Raw genomic sequence first — 18126 nt, forward strand, 5'->3', positions numbered from 1 at the left:
TCCACTGGGTACTGTGAGCAGAGAGAGAGGGAAACACGTTGTGTTATCTTCAATACAACAGACTCCGGTTTCTGTTTTCAAAATAAAATACAACCGACTGTTGGTGTTGAATAATTTCAGATAAGGATATCTAAACAACTGACTGAATTTGCACAAAGTGAACATTATTGTATTTAATTACATGTATTTCGCATTCTGATAATGCTGGGTGTTTTTAAATAGATTTCCCCATAAGACAGACACATTGTACACATTTATTTTGAAAAATAAAGCGCCCTTTTCAGGCAAAATCTGTCCTTGTTTGACAAGCTTGACATAGCTGTAAATGAGAGCTAGAAAAGAAGCAAGAGAGAGACAGGAGTGAATATAAGGAGGGGGGAGGATTGATTTTGACACCCCAGGAAGGGCTGCTGAAACTGAGAATTGGTTGTCAGTGATTGCATTCTTCTACAAGAATAAAGCTATTCAATCAATCCAATAAACCCCAAGCTATGGAAAGGCATGGCAGTAAAGGCTTACCACATATCCTATAAAATAAAGCAATGATTGCTTTAATATTGGAGCTAGAGGATAACAACACTTTAAGCACACACAAAAAAAACACATGAAACAGCTTCTTAATCAGTATTTTCCAACCTATTTGTCTTGGCCATTCAATTGAAGAGCAATGTCTAATTCTTCCGCCTGAAAAAATATTTGAAAAATAGAATTACCTGAATAAAAGTTCAAGGAACAAGATTACTTTTTATCTTTTTATCTTTGGCCACGCGTTGCTGATTTCATCCTGTTGGTCATTCTAGTTTTCAGTTTATTAGCCCTCCATTTGATACCTGTGAAAGTGAGGCTACATTTGGGAAATATAAAAAAAAACGTTTCACTTTAATTAAGGAGAAACATGAACCATGGATTTTTTCATTTTCTCTCAGTGATAATTCTTTCATAATCTAATGAAGCAGCTGCTACAGTATGATGTTTTCCCAGCTGTATCCTCCTAACAAGAGCCCAAACAGCGCAGCTATACTCCCCCTCACAGATTTCGGTCTTGCAGTTTTCACCCTGTGGCAGAATCTGTTTTTTTTTCTAACGGCCGTATATTCTTCAATTATTCCCCCATGCTTCTTCCTCTGTAGGGTGTGGGTGTGTGTTCTGGGGATTAAAGAGAGAGAGAGAGACTGCAGACCTCAAGTGAGTTAAGAGGATAACAAAGATAGAACAGACACACACACATGCAGACAAACACATGCAGGACCACATTTACATGCACACACAGTCACATACACACACATACTCCCAATTGGCTGTTTCCATGGGTATTGCCAGCTAAGTTACAGCAGAGCAGTGACGGGGGAAAGATGTTGCAGATTGTCCTTCTACCTTGCAATCAGCTTAGCAAACATTCAGGACAGAGGACAGACGGACAAATTCCCTGTTGCATCACGGAAATATTTTGTTGACGACAAATAACAATTAGTTTCCAACACTTTCCCCAAGCTGCCTTTTTGAGTTTCCATTTAAAGCACCTGTATTATCAATCTAGTCGAAAACACTTTGAACTTTGAATAAACACAAACACATTTTAACCCAGAGATCTTGGACAGTTCAAGTAATAACCCTACTCCAAATAACCAAGGTGCATATCAATACTACACTCCAAAACAATCTGAAAATGTTCCTTCATGCTCCTGCCTAAAGAAATCACTGAGCTCTTTCAGATTATTGGGTAAGACAAACCCCTCTCTCTGAAAGGAGTTGTGCATTTTATCTGATACAGACTGAGTGGTAGAAACAATAACAACTTTTAGCCCAGATATATGACAGTATTTGCTTCTTCACACAGACAGACAGACACACTCTTACCTTAAAGTCTTGTGAAAGTAATAATTGAACCAACATTTGAAAAACAAAAGGCTTCGAAACTACAGTTCATTGTTGGGTTTATCACAAACGATGACAGCGTTAACTATACATTGAAACAGGTTGTATTCGCATGCAAATGTGCAATCCTTAGGTGGAGTTAACAGTATTTTGTAGTTGAGGGTTATTTACCAAGGGTCTATGAAACGACATGGCATTTATTTGAACCTTTGCATTCTTTTTAATGTTATTCTTGTCCCTGTGCAACAAAGGATGAAAAGCCACTGAATATAAAGTTTTTGTCTGATGGTCAGTTAGTGTTTAACAACGCTTTTCCTCACCATTTGACAAGCAGTTAACAACAATGGAATGAAAGGTTACCAGGAGCATGTAGGTGTTTGAAGCTGCCTCGCTGAAAAGGTCAGTTTATGATTACATTATAGGTTTATTCTGGGAACACGATGCACTTTAGCATAAAGACACAAGAATTTATTTAAATAAATTCAGTTTTATACCTAATGTTGGTCTCAAACAAGTAGGTATTTTGTGTAATAAAAACCCTTGCCAGTGTCTCAGTACCATGGAGAGCTCCGTCACTCTGCCCCATGTTGTCCCCTTCCTCCACCAGGGGTCGCAATTCAGCCGGTTTCTGTCTGCGGAACCATCGAGCAACGTCTCCTCAGAACGGGGAGTGGAAAGTGTGTGACACACTTACCAAACAGTAATGAAACGAAGGTAAACAAATGATCTATTTTTTCCTGCCTGCACATAGTATTGTTTTTTGTTATATCACCGTTTAGAGCGACCACTTTTCACTTACATTCATTCATCCACCCGAATGTGTGTTTGTAGTAATGTAATTCTTATCGGCTGGGCTAATCAATGTTAGCTGCTTTTCAATGTCAATGCTTCCTAGACTAAACGAGAATGTGTTTGCTGTCCTCTGACTTAAATTGCAACGTCACAACTGCAAAATACCACAGCAACGTGTAGTTTATTTTCCTAAAATCGTAAAGGCTTATAGCTGAACTGGAAAAGACGACAGTCTCTCGTCCGCTGCATGCTGTATGCTCCTGTCACATGCCCGGATCTCACTTAAGTATCCGACAGGAAGTTACTGATGATATAAAGTCAAAAGCGATTTACCCATAACCCATAAAAAAACTTAATTCATTATTGACTGTTTGCGGTTTACTCACTCATTAGTTCAAAAACATATAAGCCTAAAGTAAACATATAAGTAAAGTTATTGCTGCCTTGTCTAAAACTCCAACTGCATTAGACCTGCTCTTCTAAGGCAAACATCAATATGAATCTTTGTATTAATCAATAAATAAGTACATTTTTAAATACATTTTCTGTGTTTAGCACCTTTAAAGCAAGAAACACTTAGTGGAAAGGAAAACAAAAGCAATATTTTGACACTGATATAAGACAGGATGTAAAATGCAATTGTTGAAAAAAGAGGGTATAATATCAGTAATGCACAACCACCACATAAACAACTGCAGGAGCACGCATTTATAGGAAACATACATGACCGAGCTTTATTATGCGAATAGTATTTGTATTGATCATACAGAATGACACTGTATAACAATAGTTTAGTGCATTATACATTGTACAAAGGTAACTAGTTCACTAACAATGTCCATGTTTAAAGCTAAATAAAGGGGCCCCTAATGGAGGTCAGATGGAAATCCATGTGATCAGTGGACAGGGTCTGGTGTTAATTGGGCTTTCTACACATTGATCTATGCAAATAAAATGAAATGCCACTGCAGTTGTTCTGCTCCTGCAGTATATGACTCCAGCAAATTGCTGCCACATTTATTTTTGCCAGTGTTCCTCACTGCTTTGTGTGTCCAAATGATAAATGGGCACAGAATGTCCATGCTATGGGTCATTGCTCACTTGGGCCACCTGTACTAACAGTACTCATACATCGTAAGGTGCTTTGTGATTAAAAAACTCCCACGAAATGACAAATAGGTTCTTGTGGTGAACTAAAGCGAACCTCTGCAGAATGTAACAGCAGCACAAGTACTTAAAAGTAGAGCAAAACTTCTAGATACATACAGTCTACAGAACACACACTCTCGTGCCAGCTTTCTTCAGTCTTCTCCCCCTTTGAATCTTATCTTATAGTCCTAATCCCTCAATGTTATTAACCCTTTCTTTTACTTCCGGCCAAGGTTCGATGACTGTGGTGTGAGGGGGTAAACCAATATGGCCTGCCACCGTGTTCCACTGGTCCTGCTAGCCTGTGGCTCTTTTAATCCCATCACCAACCAACACATGAGGCTTTTTGAGCTGGCCAGAGACCACATGCACAGCACAGGTATGGTTTTATATTATATGGTTTATTTGACTTTTTGTATCTGGAAACCCTCAGGGCCAAAGCAGCTTCTGGGTAATGTCCACCTATTAATATTCTTTATGTTTACAATAAATTAAATGACTGTGTGTCTTCTAAAAGAGGTTGCTCACAGTAATGAACTAACACAGAATTATGAGCCAACAGCTCAACAGAGTTTTTTAGAGTCACCTCATTATTTTTATTTTATGGCCTACAAATGTACTGTTTGCTTCAGTGTCCTCATTTTCATTATCCTTGCTTCCAGCAACAGCAGCAGCAGGCAGCTGTTTTTTTTTTTAACAAGCCCAGATAAACCGTCTGTCTCCGGTCTAACCAGAACTAAACACAAGATATACAAAGTCAGAAACTAAGAAACTAGCTGGATAAGACAGCTAACAATGCAGAGTTTTGTCTCAGGAGTTGGTTAAATCTGAAAGCTCAAAAGAGAGTAACCTTGCCATAAACAAATTGCTCTTCACCTTCCTTATATGAGAATAGGCTATTTGCTAGCAAAATAGCCTATAAAGGGCAAAAACAGGTCTTTATTTTTCAGATTCTTGTGCCCCCTAGTGGCCCAAATATCAACAATGCAGCTTTAAACACCAAACATATTTTAGTTTGAATCAAGAATCAAGAATAATATTGATAAATAAACAAATAGTTATACGTAAATCTTCTTTTGCTGCAGGGACCAAGTTTAATGAGACGGTGTAACAATGATGTCAGCGAACACAGTTTCCTTTATATAAACCAAGGCCCAAAGCTGCTCTGCATAAGATTACTGGCCCGATCACATGACCATAACGACATCATTGTACCGTAACAGTTATACACTGGTCCTGAGTCAGCTCCCACTCTTAAGATGCTTTGTGAAACTATGCATAGTGCAGCATTTCAGTGGGCAAGAACTGAGAATAATGCTCTTACCATTTCCCTTTGACCCCTCACCTATAAGACATCAGCTGATTAGTTTAACAACAAGAAAATGACTGTTCTTGTGATGCAGGTGCAAAACATCTGATTTTGAACAGCGTTTTTTATATGCACTAGATTTAACACAATTAGCTTCTCCATTCCCCAATAAAGCTTGGGTTTTGGTACGTTTACTAATTGTCGCTTGGGTTAGTCCAAACATTCTCTATACCTCTATAGTCCCAAAGGTCAGAAATGGCCGACCTTTGTTAAATCCCTAAAATAAAGCAGCTTAATTGCATTTCAAACCCTAAATCTATGTAGCATGAAGTAACAGCCTGTCCTTTATGGCCCACTTTTTTAAAAGCTGGGTTTTCCCTTTTCACAGTTTAATAAACAAAGTCACAAAGTGCTGGAGAAGCATTAACACATCTTACAACAGTTGTTAAAGGGAAACAGCTAAACCCCTTGTTTAAAATACAATAAACCTAACCCTGGTGTATAGCTTTCAATGGTCATTGTAGCTATTAAATAGTTGAGAAAAATATAATTTGGGGGGTGGGGGATAGTGGGGTTATTAACCCTTCAGACAACTCAATGGTTAAAAGAGTTTCATTACATTTTACATTACATTACGATTGGCTGACGTTTTTATACGAAGCGACTTCCAATAAGTGCAAAAAGCATATCATTTAATAATCTGAACAACAAATCGATTACACATCGATGACCTGTAAGTAATGACATTGTTTGATAAGCCTGTTTTAAATACATCAATCATAGCATGTGTCTTCAAATGTGAGATCTGGAGAAGCACTAATAATATTAACCTGAGTATCTCACAGATCTTTATCTACTGATTTATATTCCGGGTCTGAATCGACTGTCATGGTCCAGATAACACTGTATTAATCTTCTTCTCTCCCTTCAGGCCAGTACCAGGTGGTGGGTGGCATTGTGTCTCCAGTCGGTGATGGCTACGGAAAGCAAGGCCTGGTTCTGGCTCAGCACCGTAGCGCCATGGCAAAGCTGGCGCTGCAGAGCTCCGACTGGGTCACGGTTGATGAATGGGAGAGCCAGCAGGCAGACTGGACGGAGACCGTGGTCACCATGAGGTGTAAAACAAGTTTATAGCAACATTAGTGTTCACTTCACTTCATTTATTAATGGTTTCCCAGCAAGAAACTGTGGTGTAATATCAGTCTGGACTCTCATTGTGAGATTAAATGGTGTGTGCAGCTAGTCAACAGATTAAGACTTTTCATTAATAATAGAATACATTTCCCGTACCCTCCCATTTTTTTGTGTTGACAGAGCCAAACACATCTTATTCCCAGTTTATATCCACCACCCAGTAGCTGATATTTGTTTCCATTTGCTTTTACTCTCATCTGTTTCTCTGTTATAGTCTTCTGACATCATCGAGTTTCAGCACAGCACCAGCAGAGTTAACAGACTCCTTCCACTCGCCCTCTTGCCAACCTTAACTGCATATACAACAGTGTGTTGCCAGGTTCTGGTCTCTTGTGGGCCTGCCAGACTAGACTGTTTTTCATGAGGTGAAATAAGGGGCACCTGCTGTTAAATTCATTGGCAGAGATGGGAAGCTGTTAAGCAATTGGCTACCTTGGACATGAGTTTGTGGGAAAAGAGGCGTAGGTGCTATGAATAAGGCATGTCCCAGTTTAAAGTGTTAGATTAATTGATTAAATGTCAGAAGACAGTAAATAAAGGTCATCCTAGTTTCTCAAAGTCCAAGAGGATGTCTTCAAATATTTTGTTTTGTCAGTCCAAACCCAAAGATATTCAGATATATTTAACAGAAAGAAGAAAATCTCAACATTAAAAAACAGCATTTTCTGCATGAATATGCACTTTAACAACTATCAAAAACGTTTGTCATTATATAAACTAAAATATAAGTCAACTAACTGTTGCAGCTCTGGAAGGGAATGAATGATCTTTTTTTTTTACTGCATACACTGAGTAATTATTCATGCTTATTTTTAGAAAGGTCTCTTACACTTGCATCATTGTACTTCTTCCGCTTTATTAATTCTCCTTCTTCCCTGCTTTCGCATTTCTTACAAATCCCCTCCTGAGAGTTTGCGCAACAAGGGTGCTGATCAAGGCATGAAGTGGCCTGTTGTTATCCAGAGGCTGTGAGCAGGCCATGTCACAAGTCCTCACACACACACACACACACACACACACACACACACACACACACACACACACACACACACACACACACACACACACACACACACACACACACACACACACACACACACACACACCTACAAGAACACTTTTAAGAGGCTTTACTTAAAAGAGTTTTATTTTTATTTTTACAAGTTCCTCTGTCAATTATCAGCATTTCTCCATTTACTATTCAGTTCTGTTTGATAAAGATTTATTGGCATGATGTTTATATTAAAATGTTGCCCCTTAATGAACAGAATAAGGCCAATTATGTTTTAATACTTGACCAGCTACTGTTAACAACACAAGATGAAGAAAGAAATACTCAATATCTGAAGAGAAAATATATGTATTGCCATTTGTAAAATCAAAGACATTAATTATATTCTCTGCTTGACATGCAGGTATCATTATGGCCGTATCTTGAAGGAGTATGAGCAGAGCACAGGAAAGCACAAACACTCCATCGGAAACACATCTCCCCTCTCAAGTAAGAACCTCTCACTCTTGTGAACTTGGGATCAGCTCAGAAACCCTTTGACCTCTGTCTGTTTTCGGGCATTATAGGTCTGGTTTTAATTTATGGCGTTAGCTGTGAATTTCTCTCTTATTGGGATTTTAATGAAGGTTGGATAGATCACCACTTTGATCCAAATAAAATGAAAAATAAATATAAATGTCCCAAAAGCTTTTCCAGGATTTGACCTGAAATTGAATATAGATATAATGCTTCCCAGAGGATGAACACATGACATTGTGCCAAAATACAGCCCCACAGATTCACTGTCACAGAGCAGTTGTAGGCTTTTAAGGCCTACATAAAATTGGCATTCTTCCATTGTAACAAACACACAGTGCCTGATTATTTAGAGTATATTAGTTCATCAGGTCCTTACCAAGCCCAAGTTGGGCATTATGGATTTGCGTCAATCTTACGTAATGGGCCTGTGCTTAAAAACCTAATGGTGCTCTGTACTCCTGACCAATGGTGATTAAAGAGTATTAGGGATAGGTTTAATACTTTGAAAACTTTTGTGCTTGTGTGTTGTATAACTGAAAGCAACACAATCAGTATTCAGGAACAACATCCAACAACTAAACATCAATAAAAACATCTATCCAAAAATATTATGATTTTAGTTTTTTGGTTCCTTTTAGTTTGCATTATGTCTTCTGAACAAAAGCCACCATCCAACGTTTAGCTTTAGCCTTCAGCCCCATAGATATTTAAGTAATGTACTTGTTTGCAATTAGTTAACCAGCTCTAGTAATGTCAGGTCAATTCTCAAATTGTTCACTTCCAACTTTTTCCTTGATATTGACATCACTAATTATTCCAGTTTGAGATCCCTTTGAAGAGAATTATAAGATTGCCAGCTTTTGTAGTTTCATCGTGAAGTTGGCCAACACCCACTGAAATATTTCAATGAATCTAAAGGAAACACCAGGAGGAATATGTCGGCTTCTTTGCTTTTATATACTATATATACTGTATATATATTCGAGTGGTACCTCTGGCACGTCATTGCATTTGAAATTATTTTCCTGAAATGTATTCCATGCTATGTTTTATAGTTCTATTTTTATGATAAATATCAGTCAGCAGTTGTCACCATTTCTCCACCCTCTCCCCTCAGGCCCCTATCCCCAGTTGAAGCTCCTGTGTGGAGCTGATTTCCTCAACACTTTCCAGATCCCTGGCCTGTGGCTGGATGACCACGTAGAGGAGGTGGCCGGACATTTCGGACTCATCTGCGTCAGTCGGGGGGGGCTTCATCCCGAGCGAGCCGTGGCCATGTCAGACACACTGTCGCGCCACAGTCAAAACATTTTCCTGGTCAGGGAATGGGTGAGGAATGAGACGAGTGCCACCAAGGTCCGCCAGGCTCTGAGACAGGGCTTGAGCGTGAAATACTTGATCCCAGACTCTGTGATAGAATATATTCACCAGCACAACCTCTACACGGAGGAAAGCGAGAGGAGAAATAAGGGCACAGTGCTGAGGCCGCTCGCCAAACTGGCACAACAGCCAATGCAGAGTCTGGATGACTGATAGCTGAGCATGAAGGCCTTGAAGTGTGAACTCACTCACAGATCAGTGCTTCTCTTCAGGGACTGCAAGCTCGGCTAACTTCAACTGGACTGCAGAGTGATAAAGCTTTGAACATCCTGCTAGGAGATATACAAAGGCCCAAATGTGTTTTTCCAGGCATCACTTGTTGTTAGTAAGAAGCATTTTCACAGTGCTGTGGTGTGTTTTCAATCATACACTTGGACTGTTGCAAATACTGAGTCTCATCTTTGTGCCACAGGGTCAATAAACATTTGCAGTTTTTGAAGTGTACTTTTAGTTTTACATATCACATCATTGCAGAGTTGGATACATTTAAATAAAATACTGTATATTTAAAGTATTTTTGTCTAGCTGCTGTTTTTTTCCCACTAACAACCCGAATACCTAATATATGTATAAAAATACAACATATCAGACCCTTTTAAAGATACAATTATAAACCGTTATTTTAACAGTGACAGGCATTCCATTTTTACACTAAGAGCTAACAAACTATCGATGTTCCTTTTTTTCTTAGAAGCAGCGAACATGGGAAATCATTTCACAATAGACAATGGTTGTGGAACATAGTTCAAGGTGCAAAATCCATCAATATTTTTAAAAGTGACAAAATGGGTTGAATTCTTTTTCATTAAAGTGTGATTATCGTGGAGAAATACAAACATATTTTATTTATGTATACATAATTTGGCCCTTGTATCTGAAAACCTAAGGATCTGCTTTTGAAATGCGGCCACGTGGGTTTTGTGTGTCTTTTAGTTATACATCATTGTGTGCATCTTAATCCCTAGGTTACCAGAACGCCTTGTGTACATTTTTAATTGAAGAATACTAGATTCTGTTTGCTCACATATTAAGATCATTGTTAGTGTTTCTACTCTGCAACAGTCTCCCAACAGCAATTTATTGTAGTGCTATTCAGTTCCCCAATTATCATCCACACACCGTGTGTCTGTGAGTCGGTGTTTTTTTTTCCACCAAAGGATTTAGAGTAATCCTGACAGTTGCTCAGCTACAGAAGGTGTTTTTTCATTGAGGCCAATGGCTGAAAGCGCCACTGTGACCGATACTGACTGGCATCCTTTGAAAGGTGGTGTGTCTTTGTGTGTGTCTTTGTCTGTGTCCCAGTCAGTAAAGGATTTAGACAGTTGCTGTGCTGCAGCTAGCCTTTAAAAGAGATTATCAAATTAATTGAGTTATCTAGGCGAAACAAAAGTGATGACAGTCCCTATTGTGCTACATTTAATTGTTTCAGTTGGATCCTTCTAAGCTCAGGTGGTGCTGCTTTGCTATTTTGCTGCATATTATTCACACTGTGTTCTTCACATTCACTTGCTGATCTGTGATAGAACTTTTTGTGATTTGACTACATTAGGCTCATTGGTTTTTGCCCTGTATATTGATTATTACTTTTATTGATTATCAGATATTGCTAATGTTATACAACAGAAGTACGCCAAATCTGCTACACGTGGAACTCTGTATAAGTGCGGTTGTGTCAATTAATAAAGGAAGTTTATTCATCCTAATCCCAAATAGCCGGAGTAAGCACTATCCAACATAAAGCTACTCCACATTATGTATGCATGCCACGTTTTCCCAGCATCCCATATGCTGGAATAGCATGGTGAGGATTGAGTGGTTACGTGGAGGGGAGTGGGAGGTAATCGGATTAAAGTGAATTTGGTTCAAATTGAGGCTTTTGATAGCAGGTTCTGCACTCTGGAGCAAGTAGCTGTCCACAGCAGACTTCTTCATCATTCACTGGGAGTAAAGAGAGCAGCACAACAACCGCCAAAATGCCAGTCGATTTGAACGGATATTGGAAAATGATCTCCAGCGATAACTTCGAGGAGTACCTGAAGGCTCTTGGTGAGTTTGTAGCAGGGGAGAGTGGAGGACAAGCCTACTAAAGATAGAGACAATGGGGCAAATGTATCATCATTGGAGCTTTTGATAGCAAAGTTCTTATTGTAAACCTGCAAATACTACTATATATACTTTAGTTAAGCGAGATTGCAGCTATTGCACGATGTATAAGTAGTACAATAATGAGAGAAATCCAAATTTGTTATACTTAATATCTTCCAATTACTTTTATTTAAAACTAAAGAATACACAATACACAACTTAACAGAAATGTACAACATAACCAAAAAATAATTTTAAAAAGTCTTACAAAATACTGTAAAAAAAAAAGGAAACAAGTGTATGAGTATACTAAACGTAGAGCTTCCCATGTTTCTTACTCAGTTTCTCACCCTTCTTCTGGAACTTGTTGCAGATGTAAATGTTGCCATCAGGAAAATCGCCACCTTGTTGAAGCCTGACAAGGACATTAGTCACGATGGGGACCACATAATCATCAAAACCCTCAGCACATTCAAAAACTACAACATGGACTTCTATGTGGGCAAGGAGTTTGAGGAGGATCTGTCTGGAGTGGATGACAGGAAATGCATGGTGAGAGTTTTCAAACAATGTAACCAGAAGGGATCTATTATACATTTTAATGAATGTGCTGTATCACACTTCTGAGAAACGTATGGAACCTTTCAGATTTCGTCTCGGTGCATATAAAACTAACTGTTCTCTTTGGCACACTTCCAGACTTTAATGAGCATATGGTGTAGGAAGACTGTATGCAAAACCTCCCATCTACTTACAAAACTTTGTTTTTAACTTTTCCCACTCAATGTGAATGAACTGCTGTAAGACCCAGTGTCAGATACCGTAAGAATAGAAAGTGAGAGAGAAAGGGAAATAAGTATAGACTCAAGTTCTTTTAATCAGATTGTGTCCCTGAATACTGAATAGGATCAAAGATTATCTGGGTCCCCCTTGAAAAGCTTTTTTGTATGCTGATTATAGAAAAGCTGTTTGGAGGGTGGTGAGAGAAAAGGGTTATGTGTGTGTGCAGATTTAATAGGAGTAATTATTTATGGGTATATATTTAACATACCTCTATATGACCATGCAATTACATTGCTAGATTTGAAAAACTTCTACACTAGTGCATAATGTTCTATAATCCCGTTCTGGCTTCATGCAGACCACCATCAGCTGGGATGGAGACAAGCTGGTGTGTGTGCAGAAGGGGGAGATAGAAGGAAGAGGCTGGACCCACTGGGTGGATGGAGATGAGCTTCATCTGGTAAGAAAAACATCAGCTTCTGCCATGAATAATAATTTATGCAATTTGGACACTTTAATCCAAATCCAAAATGCCTCTTAGCACCGTATGTGCGCTGCATTTATTATAATGTGTGACTCGAAAATTAGCCCACTAGCTCCAGCAGTACAGCAATTTATTTTGTGAACTGCATGTGTATGATACTCATTTACTGCCAAGTAAATCATATATTTCTATCTCTAAAGTTACTCTTTTAAGAGGAAAAACACACAATTCTTGAGCGTTCCAGTGATCAAGCACATAACAGACACACCTATGCTATTATCTTGACTTTTCAATCTAATTTCTGTTAGAACTTCAATAACTTTCTCTCCTCTATAATTTATAATTTCAGAGTGTGGTATGCAATGAAAGCATTAGCATTTGAAAAGACTTTAAAGTAATGGCTAGCACATTACCATTTTCATTAGCTCAGCATTAACAGATAACCCACTTTGTGATTACTGCTATCAAAGCTAGGCAAAAAATGATCTGCCAAATGATCTCTTTTAGCTCTGCCAACAGATGTTTTCAATCAACTGGCATGAAATTAGATATCAGTTGGAAGTTTCCAAGGGCTGGCAGAGGGTTATGAATGTTGTGCAATAGTGGCCTCTGGTGGCAGAAATCACTTTGCAGGTTGGATGGTAGAAAGTATTCTATCGAACAGATTCTGTCCTTTAAAGTATCCTAAATTTAGTCAATATTACATTCAGAGACAAATCTAAATATATCTAAAGTAAAACTATTGTCTTTTGTTACCTGCAGGAGCTGAGAGCTGGTGGAGTTGTTAGCAAGCAGTTGTTCAAGAAGTCCTAAACTGGCTCTTACTGAACAGGACGACGCCCCCCGGTTGACATCGGCCTAAACAAACACACCAGAAACATCCCATGTGTCTGACATCCCATCCTACATTCTCCATAATTTCCATCTATCCATGTGTTTCCTGTATTGAAAATGATTGTCATGAAAAATTCAGTTATATTCCATCCTAACTGTTGCCTACTCTTCTGAAGCAAATTCAGAGGGGCAGGGGCAGTATGCATCAGGTAACATCACAACACGCAATACATCTGTGTCAGGTTGGGAGCTCTTTTGATTAACAAGTTTAGAAGTGTTGGCTGCATGCACACTAGGTGAAACTAATCTGATGGGTGACCCAGATTGACAACGCATGCGCTGAAATGACCTAAAGTAATAGATGGCATTGAAGACAAGAGAGCGTGGGTTAATCCCATTTTAGTTCCCTGAAAAATTGCTTTGGATGGCAAAAAATAAAAATCTGAGTGTGTGAGGGCTGTGAACTTCTTCACTACTGATGCTTAGTCTCCAGAATGGATATAGATGTAATGCTGTGTATTTATCCCTCCCAGTCCCTCTGGGAATGTGCCAATATAGTCAAATGAATCAATTAATAAAGTAAACAATGCTTAATTATGTTGGTTGTTTTTGTCTGAGTGCCATTTATTCACTGCCATTTATTTTGATAATCAGACTTGTTTGATTTGGAATGTATTTGTTTGGTTCAGTCATACAAAACATAAACAATTAAAATGATTGCTTCTAATAGACCAAAGTTTCTCACACCAACACATCAGGTGTTGTGGCTCTTTTTATCTAAAAGTGCCTTTTCAGACCCGCACAAGGATTCAGATGGCCTCTGTTTGATCATTCCAGTGAGTGAAGTGAAGCCCGCGGAGCTCTGGCTAGAAAACTCGAGCCAAGCTGTGCTCTGAATCAGCTAATCTGTCCACTCACTTTGTGCCTTGCCATTAGCAATTGGGCAGTCAGCTGTCCAGCTCACTTGCTCATTCTTTGCTTCAGCTGCTGCTGCTGCTCGTCCTGCGGTTCAGCGTCCTGCTGTTTTTTGTGCACTCACAACCCGCCAACCCTTGCATCTACCTGCAGGCTCTGTTTATGTATGGTTCCTCAGGGGGCTGTTATTGATCTCTCCCTGCTCTTGCTATGGCTGGTTGAAAAAAATGATGGTCTCAGGGATGTGGTCCAAACAGAGTCTGGCGCCAGGCTGAAATCTACATTTGCATTTGTTCTCAATAAAACATTTCTATTGAGTGCTAGTCTGGTCTGGAGGAAGGTCAGTTACTCAACTCGTATTTTGATCAGCAATCAACAGGCAGAAGTTATATACAGGGACGATTTTCAGCCATTTCTCATTTTACAAGTTCCACTGTGCTAGAAAATTGGTTTATTTGACTTTTTTACCTTGACTTTGCAGAATGATGTAAGTGCAGAACTTTGCACTTGGAAACTGTTTTGACATTAATGTGCGAAAGCTTAACCCTGCTCACCTTAAATATGGTGTTGAGTTTTTTAGTGTTTAGGACCACACATGATTATGTGAACTCACAAACTTGCAAAACTCTTCATTGTTACATGGACACATATATTATATCATATTGTACCAAAGGAAATGAGGATGAAGTCGTGTGTGCAGTGGTGGAAGTAAAGACTTTAGTCCTGGTTGATTTTGTGACACCTATGGTAACTGGATGTAATTCTGTGAACGTCCCACAGTTCCTGTTTATTGATCACTGCAGGTAGCAAGAAATCCCTTTGAGCCTTAACATGATTAGCTTCCTGGGAATATTTTGTGAATATGCACTGCATATTAATCCAGCATGGAAATGGTTGGTTGCACCACTGAGAATGCACAGTACCATATAGAAAGTTACTGTAAATATGTGACCATTTAATGGCTTTAGCAGTTTAATTGACAACATAAATTGTATACAAAGTTGAGTTTTATATGATGAAAATCACAAGGATTATAACTTGAAACTTAAAATAAGAAACAAAACAGACAGACATTATTATTCACCATCAATGAATTCAATAAATCGTTTAACATAAGTCACAAATGTTTTACTTTTCTCAAAACGTATTGAACTTTAGTTACCTTTTTGTTCAAAATTCTAGGTATTCTGGATCGGCATTTGTACATGCCACAGAGAAGAACAAATAAAGAGCACACACTGTTGGCAGATGTTACAAAACAGTGTCCCCGTCTGTACATTGTACACTGACCATCACTGCACCGTCTGCATGTGCATGTGTGTAAAGGTGCATGTGAGAGAAAGCTTTCTGTGTGTGTGTGTGTGGGGGGGGGGGGGGGGGGCACCCACATATATGCCTATCATAAGCCCCTCCAATGACCATGTAAAGACGGGAAGAAAAGGGTGAGTCCCCCCTCTCACCTGAAAAACAACTGCCACTGCCAATCCTGTTCAAGCCATAAACCCATTTATCAATAGTTATCTGCCCTCATTCCCCCTGATTGTATAAAAGCAGGAGGACACCCTGCACCTTTCCCCTCTACTGTCTAAAGTCTACACACACATCAGCGTAACCAGCTGCCATCATGCCTGCTGACTTCAGTGGAAAATGGATACTGGAGAACAATGACATATTTGAGGAGTATTTGAAAGTGTTGGGTGAGAAATGTTTCATTTAGGTATGGGATGTCTTAGGTATGTGTTAAGTGATGTTACTGGCAGAGCTGCACTAGAGACACATGTATCCACTTCCATGCGTCTTTATATATTTCTGTACATAGAGTATTTTTTGTACTGTTCAATTTATTATGTGGCTAATACAAAATATAATTCTAAGGTTATTTCATTATGTAAACACTATGATGTCAACTGCTAAAACGCTTTCAATATTCCATGCCTTTAAAAATATAATGTATGGACTACAGTCTGTCTCCTCTGGAAATATGTTATAATTAAGTCTCTGTATTCTGATCCTAGACATTGACTTTGCTACAAGGAAAATTGCCATCTCCCTGTCTCAGACCAAAGTTGTATCCCAAGATGGAGACAAGTTTACTTTCAAAACACTGAGCACCTTCAGGAATTATGAGCTCTCCTTCACTGTAGGGGTGGAGTTTGACGAGCACACCAAGGGACTAGACAACCGAAACATCAAGGTGGGTGGACCTCTCATATACGGAGTCCTTGAAAAAAATGTGAAAAAAAGTTAGTGATAGTTTATCTGATGAGTCGCTGTTTCTCCTTTTTGCTTTTGAGAACATGTTATATAAGTGTGTGCAGGGCAATGATTGGTATCTGTGTGTATGACCAAACTTTGTTCCACAAAATGGCGTGCTAAGGGTGCTTCAGTTACTTGTAGGCATATTTGCATTGATTATCAAGCTGGAAAGAAGAAGAAAATGTTGTTGAAAGAGCAAAATAAAAAAACGTTTAAAGGGAAAGCATCACATTTTAGAGGTCAGTAAAATGATAAATTAAGGTTGTCTGTTGATAGTATCGTGTTACTATTTTTGAGACATTATCAGCATATCATTAGTGAGAATTTTCACTTATAAGTTTTCATAGAGACACACTGACTGAGAAATGTAATACATGTTAATGCCAAAATAAGAGCAACTTGAATATGTCTACATTTGGCACTTGTTTCAGCCAGTGCTAATTACAGAACAAGATGAAAGCAAGCCTAAATTGGCGAGTCTTTAGTGGTGGAAGTAACCTTTGAGTCAGAACGTGAAGTGGTAAAAGTAGCCATGGGGGATTCTTGAGTGACAGGGGTCACAATGGTAAACTATTTCCTTTTAAATGTAAATTAAATATATAATTCAGTTATTGAATGAATGCACATTGTGTTTTCTTGTAGTGTCTTGTGACCTGGGAGGGGGATAAGCTGGTGTGCACTCAGAAAGGAGAAAAGGCTAACCGTGGCTGGAAACACTGGATCGAAGGAGACAAACTCTTCCTGGTGGGTTGACAGTATCTGTCATGATAATTAGATTTTTGGTGAATTATTTGAACCAGAACACGGCCTGATGATGAATAAAAGAGAAATGTGTTGGATTAGTAGGATGTATTGCACAGCGGAATGTGATTATTGAGTATGATGAGGACACTGTTATTGCTCTCATTTTTCTCTAATTATCCCTCTTTCCTCCCACAGGAGCTGACGTGTGAAGATGTAGTTTGTGTGCAGGTGTTCAAGAGAAAAGCATAAACGGAAATATCAGGGTTTTTTGTATTTGTGCATATTTGCTCCTCAATCACGTTTTCCCAAACGTATGAACAAAATGAATAAAAGTGCTTTTCAGACATGTTGTGTGTTAATAGAGACGAACCTGATTTTATACTGAGTTTAAATGTTTACAATGGGTCTTAGTTCAGAATAGGTAGAGCTTCTTTTTTAGGGAAGAGAGTGAACGTTTTACCTTACATAAGGTGGCTGAAAGTGTATTAATGAATCTGGTTTTACACTCTAAAACACTTGATACTAACTATATCACGCCATGCAGTCACATCCTGTACAAAAGACTAATAAGCTCAAGAAGGGTTATCATTTTTTTACACATTTTATAAAACACATCCTACCATAGACTGTATATATAGAGTCTATGCATCCTACAGTCACCTCCCCATGGGCATTTTTATAACCAAATGCTTATATCGCCATCTGCTGGTAAAAAGTATGGTGGTATCCTTCAATATGACATCTAATATACAATCTAAGCAACAGACATTACAACTCTGTTTATATGAAATTAGG

The 18126-nt window shown here is 38.7% G+C and overlaps 3 protein-coding genes across 3 annotated transcripts; all 3 read left to right on the forward strand.

Moving 5' to 3' along the window:
• Positions 1 to 2468: 2468 nt before the first annotated feature.
• nmnat3 (nicotinamide nucleotide adenylyltransferase 3) lies at positions 2469 to 9744 on the forward strand. The gene is made up of 5 exons (XM_063886364.1): positions 2469 to 2589; positions 4050 to 4195; positions 6057 to 6240; positions 7735 to 7820; positions 8968 to 9744. Exons 2-5 carry the CDS (start codon positions 4084 to 4086, stop codon positions 9381 to 9383), a joined length of 798 nt encoding a protein of 265 aa, XP_063742434.1. The 5' UTR covers positions 2469 to 2589; positions 4050 to 4083; the 3' UTR covers positions 9384 to 9744.
• A 1292-nt stretch (positions 9745 to 11036) lies between these two features.
• rbp1.1 (retinol binding protein 1, cellular, tandem duplicate 1) lies at positions 11037 to 14018 on the forward strand. Its single transcript, XM_063886367.1, has 4 exons — positions 11037 to 11276; positions 11689 to 11867; positions 12457 to 12558; positions 13345 to 14018. The coding sequence occupies exons 1-4, from the start codon at positions 11204 to 11206 to the stop codon at positions 13393 to 13395; spliced, it is 405 nt and encodes a 134-aa protein (XP_063742437.1). The 5' UTR covers positions 11037 to 11203; the 3' UTR covers positions 13396 to 14018.
• Positions 14019 to 15865: 1847 nt separating this feature from the next.
• rbp2b (retinol binding protein 2b, cellular) lies at positions 15866 to 17675 on the forward strand. The gene is made up of 4 exons (XM_063886365.1): positions 15866 to 16028; positions 16347 to 16525; positions 17230 to 17331; positions 17527 to 17675. Exons 1-4 carry the CDS (start codon positions 15956 to 15958, stop codon positions 17578 to 17580), a joined length of 408 nt encoding a protein of 135 aa, XP_063742435.1. The 5' UTR covers positions 15866 to 15955; the 3' UTR covers positions 17581 to 17675.
• The last annotated feature ends 451 nt before the right edge of the window (positions 17676 to 18126 follow it).

The sequence above is a fragment of the Eleginops maclovinus genome, chromosome 6 (genome assembly GCF_036324505.1).
Source record: "Eleginops maclovinus isolate JMC-PN-2008 ecotype Puerto Natales chromosome 6, JC_Emac_rtc_rv5, whole genome shotgun sequence".
NCBI classification, from domain to species: Eukaryota; Metazoa; Chordata; class Actinopteri; order Perciformes; family Eleginopidae; genus Eleginops; species Eleginops maclovinus.